This window comes from Micropterus dolomieu, linkage group LG05, assembly GCF_021292245.1.
Source record: "Micropterus dolomieu isolate WLL.071019.BEF.003 ecotype Adirondacks linkage group LG05, ASM2129224v1, whole genome shotgun sequence".
Lineage (NCBI taxonomy): Eukaryota > Metazoa > Chordata > Actinopteri > Centrarchiformes > Centrarchidae > Micropterus > Micropterus dolomieu.
The window spans coordinates 32795005-32799667 of NC_060154.1; the positions used below are offsets into that span (position 1 = coordinate 32795005).

Here is a 4663-nt window from a genome sequence, read left to right on the forward strand (position 1 = left end):
TATATGTTTAGACTGTTTTGCTTCCCTCAATCTTTACCAACTAACTTCAATAATTTCTTCATCTAAACCATCAACCTGCCTCTTAGACCCCATCCCGACTAGGCTGCTTAAAGATGTTTTACCCTTAGTCAGCACCTCTATACTAGATATGATCAATCTATCTTTATCAACAGGCTATGTACCACAGTACTTTAAAGTAGCTGTAATTAAACCTCTTCTGAAAAAGCCCAAACTTGATCCGGATGTTTTAGCCAACTATAGACCTATATCTAACCTTCCATTTCTCTCTAAGGTTCTGGAGAAAGCAGTTGCTAAACAGCTGTGTGACTTTCTACAGAGCAATAGTTTATTTGAGGATTTTCAGTCAGGATTTAGAGCTCATCATAGCACAGAGACAGCACTGTTGAAAATTACTAACGACCTCCTTATTGCATCAGACAAAGGACTTGTCTGTACTGGTTTTATTAGATCTTAGTGCTGCATTTGATACCATTGACCATCACATCCTATTGCAGGGACTGGAACATTACGGTTTAAGTGCTATTTATCAGATCAGTTTCAGTTTGTACATGTTAACGATAGCTGTGTCTCAATTCAGGGACCGCATCCTTCGAAGGCTGCAATTGAAGACCGAATACGTCACAGTCGATGCGACTAGGCTGTCCCATTTCGAAGGCTCCTTCAAATGCAGCCGACAAATGAAGCCTTCTTTTCGATATGGACATGCACTGGAGAAGGTTGAGTCCTTTAGGTTTTTGGGAATGGTGTTTGATGCTAGGTTGACATGGGCTGGCCACATTGAGAAAGTTATAGTTAAATGTAAAAAGGTATTAAATGTGATGAGGTGTTTGGCAGGAGTGGACTGGGGGGCGAGTAGGAAAGCACTGAAGGGGATATATGATGCACTGATTAAATCAGTAATAGATTATGGTTGCATAGCATACAGAGATGCAGCTAGAACCACATTGGCCAAGTTGGATGTTGTACAAACACAAGCAGAGAATATGCACTGGAGCGTTTCATACGTCTCCAGCAGTGGCAATGCAGGTAGAAATGGGTGAGATGCCTCTGCAATTAAGAAGGGAACAGCTGGCAGCCAACTATTGGGCAAACCTCCAAGGACAGGGGAGGTCTCACCCCACAAGAGCAGTTATGCAGGTATGCTGGGAGCATGAAAGGGTTATAAATCACAGTTTTGGATGGGTGGGAGATGCAATTGGGAAAGAGATGGGACTTGAGGGAAAGGACTTTTGCCCAACAGTTCCGCTGCCAGTCAGACCACCTTGGCTCCTTTTGCAGACTAGTGTGGACCTTTTTAAATAGCCACTCAAGGAGTAGAGCGGGGGTGGATGTATGCCAGATATTTTGTGATAGGATGAATGAAAAGTATAGTGACTATTTGGTCATATTCACTGATTGGTCTAAAGACCCTGAGTCTGGACAAGCTGGATCTGCTTTTAGTGTACCAAAGATGGGAGTAAAGATGCAGAAGAGACTCTCTGAGAATTTATCAGTATTCACCGTGGAGTTGGTGGCTGTTTGGTTGGCATTGCAGTGGGTAGAGGAAGTTAAACCAGCAAAAGTTGTCATATGCTCAGACTCTAGTGCAGTTCTGAAGAGTATGCAATCGTTTAAGTCACAAGCAAGACAGGACATAGTATATGAAGTACTGGAACTTTACTCACAGATATGTCAGATGGGGGTAAGGGTGACCACCTCTTCACCGGGGCAAAATTTTCTGCCAACGTGGCTTGGAGGTAATTAAAGTATCAATAGCCTTTTTGTAATATCTGCATTTAATCATTGTGTACTTAAAGTTACAGTTAAATGAGCCCCCATCCTATTCAAAGCCTTTAGCAATAAGACAACCAGTAGATGGGGCAGCCATTTGTTGTGTTTTTGTGTCTCTGTCCTGCCCTGTCACCTTTTCCAGTCTTCACAAAATTACTATTTCTTTTGTTTCTCTGTGATTAGGACAATTTTGGAGAAAATGGGCCTGTGGGGGAAGGTGACTTCCCTCCAAGCAAATAAAAAGTGGCACAATTTAAAAAAAAAAAAAAAATACAAAGTATGTATGTATGATTTGAAACTTATATATTCTGTATACATTTTTTTAAATAATTTTTGTATAAATCGTTCACTGTGTAGCATATGGGGAACTATAAACTGCATTCATCTTACAACCCTGTTTTAATATAATACATACATTTACCTTGTACGTTGTATATTCATTTAATTCATTTTAGTCATGCACGTTAATAAACACAGTTGCTGAAATTTGTTTTTCTGCTGTTGTTATTTACCATGATTGATTTCCTGTGCCTTAGGATTGCAAGTGTCCAGGGTCAGGAGAGGGTGTAGGGGGGAAGCCCACTGCTGCAACTTGGCCCTGGTTTGTCCTCATGGATGAGGTGTTGGGACAGAGGCATTCCACCACCCCACCTGTCGTAATTGCCTCTATCCCTGAGGACACACCAGGGCCAAGTGCTGCAGTGGGTGACCAGGAGGAGGAGGAGGAAGAGGAGGAGGAGCTGCTTCAGCTACTGAAGGAAGACATGAGGTTGGAGAGAGAGGCAGAGGAGAGGAGAGCACAGGAGAGCAGAGAGAGGATGGACAGGCTGTTCTCTCTACTAGAGAGACTTGCCGAAAAATATAATATAAATAATTAAATAATAATATATATAATATTTATTAATTTCATTTCATTTATTTCATTTATTTATTTAAGGACAGTGCACATTAATCAACATTTCTGTAAATGTGCCAGTGTTAGCCAGCAGGCTAATTTTCAACTGTAGTCCATTGGCAAGATGTTATACTAGGCACATAATGGCGATTATCATTTCAAATAAAATATTTGTTAAATAAATCATTTTATTTTCTGTGGTCTTTATAACTAATAGTATTTACAGCATATTTACAACATTTATTCTGAGCAGGGAGATCCTGGTGATGCTGCTGGACCTGGATGGGCTGCCACAATAAAGACCCTGGTGTATTCTGTCAGCAGGACATCATCTGGGGTGGTCTGCAGAGTGTGTTGCAGGTGTGGATGCATCTCTCCACTGTCCACCGCATCGTCCATCCATCAGTGGGTTTGCAGGGCTGGTTCAATCGACGGCTGCCATTTCACTAAGATGTTTTAGTAAGAGGCAAGAATAATAAGCTGTGCACACAAAATACTAATTCACAATCTTATTTGGACAAAATAAATCTCTACAAAATATTTCAACAGGCAAAATTGTTAGGCTATGAATAGGAATTTACCGATCTTTTACTTGCCTGTTAAAAATATTGGTGGTCAGGGGGCACCTCCTCCAGGGCAGACACCTCTGCAGACAGCTGGTCATGCCAGGGAGCACCACTGACTGTCTCCAAACCGTTCTCTCCCACATCCTCCTCAGGCTCATCCTCTGGGGCCACAATGTCACCAGCCCCAAGGCAGATGTTGTGGAGGATGGCAGATGCTGTAATGACCTGAAATGGTTAAAAATATATTTCAGTCTAAAAAAAAATGTTATGCTTTTTGTTGAATCACTCTGTTGATTTATTCATTAGTATAATTTAAATAAATACTCACGTGAGGTACAAAGGTGTGGTGCACCTCCAGCGCTTGCAGGAAGATGGCCCGGAACCTGGTCTTCATCATCCCAAAAGCACGCGCTATAATGGATCATGCCCTGGAGTGATGGCTGTTGAAGCACACCTTGTATTGGCCTCTTGTAGGGAGTGATGAGGGGGAGTGGGTGTTGGAGGCACGGGTACCCTCCGTCTGCAAGGATGAAATGCCCTGGAGGAGGGTAGAGTGAACTCCTGTACAGTGGGCTGTAGCGGAGTACTCTGGAGTCGTGGACCGACCCAGGCCGGCCCACGTAGGTGTCAATGAAACAGCCCTGATGGTCACAGACAGCCTGCAGGATGATGGATGGAAACAGTTTCCTGTTTCTGTAGCACTGACCATCGGGGCCTCTCGGTGGCTTGATGCGGACATGGCAGCCGTCGATTGCTCCAGCTGCTTTAAAAAAGGCTCTGTGTCTTGCCAGCCTTGCAAACCCACGGGATATCGGTTGTAACTCATCCTGGGTCTTCGGTAGGTGGATGACTTTGTGGCGAATGGCCACCACCTCCTCAGTGACTCTGTGGACGATGCGGTGGACAGTGGATCGAGGCATTGCAAACACTCTGGAGACCACCCTGCATGATGCCCCGCTTGCCAGCCAGAAGAGAAACACCAGGGTGTCAATCGTGGCACCCCATCCGTGTCTCCGTTCCTGGTTTAGGAGGCCCAGTCGCACTCCCAGGGCCTCCCTGCTCAACCGGAAATCCGGCCGTGTGTCCTGCTGGCTAAAAAACCTGTCCAGCACAGGCACAATCAGATTTATCCTGCAGTACAGGGGCCTTGGCTGGTTTAGGGATACAAGGAGAAGAACAACTGTTATGAAGTGTAGAGAGCTTAGTTAGATAAGGCTTGTATATCTTTCTATTCAACTTGCTTTAGCTGATCAATGACAAAAACACTGTCAATATTTTAATATTAAAGTAAGGTTAGGGTTTCTTTAAATATGAAATTATGTTGTTAAAGTGAAATGGCAGTAGGAATAAACTACATTAACTGTGGTTAACATCACTGTTAGCTTTAGGAAGCCTATAGTGCCTAAATACA

The 4663-nt window shown here is 43.5% G+C and overlaps 1 protein-coding gene across 1 annotated transcript; it reads right to left on the reverse strand.

Annotated features, from left to right (window-relative positions):
• Positions 1-3288: 3288 nt before the first annotated feature.
• Positions 3289-4523, reverse strand: LOC123970845 (putative nuclease HARBI1). Its single transcript, XM_046049202.1, has 2 exons — positions 3581-4523; positions 3289-3477 (listed from the first exon to the last, which is right to left on the reverse strand). Exons 1-2 carry the CDS (start codon positions 4170-4172, stop codon positions 3428-3430), a joined length of 642 nt encoding a protein of 213 aa, XP_045905158.1. The 5' UTR covers positions 4173-4523; the 3' UTR covers positions 3289-3427.
• Between the last annotated feature and the right edge of the window lie 140 nt (positions 4524-4663).

What these genes read in the sequence shown, in the direction of transcription:
- LOC123970845 (XM_046049202.1), bottom strand. Translation starts at nt 4,172, where the DNA reads ATGCCTCGATCCACTGTCCACCGCATCGTCCACAGAGTCACTGAGGAG. An exon ending in ACCACACCTTTGTACCTCAC is followed by an intron (nt 3,478 to 3,580) that starts GTGAGTATTTAT and finishes TAACCATTTCAG; the next exon opens with GTCATTACAGCATCTGCCAT.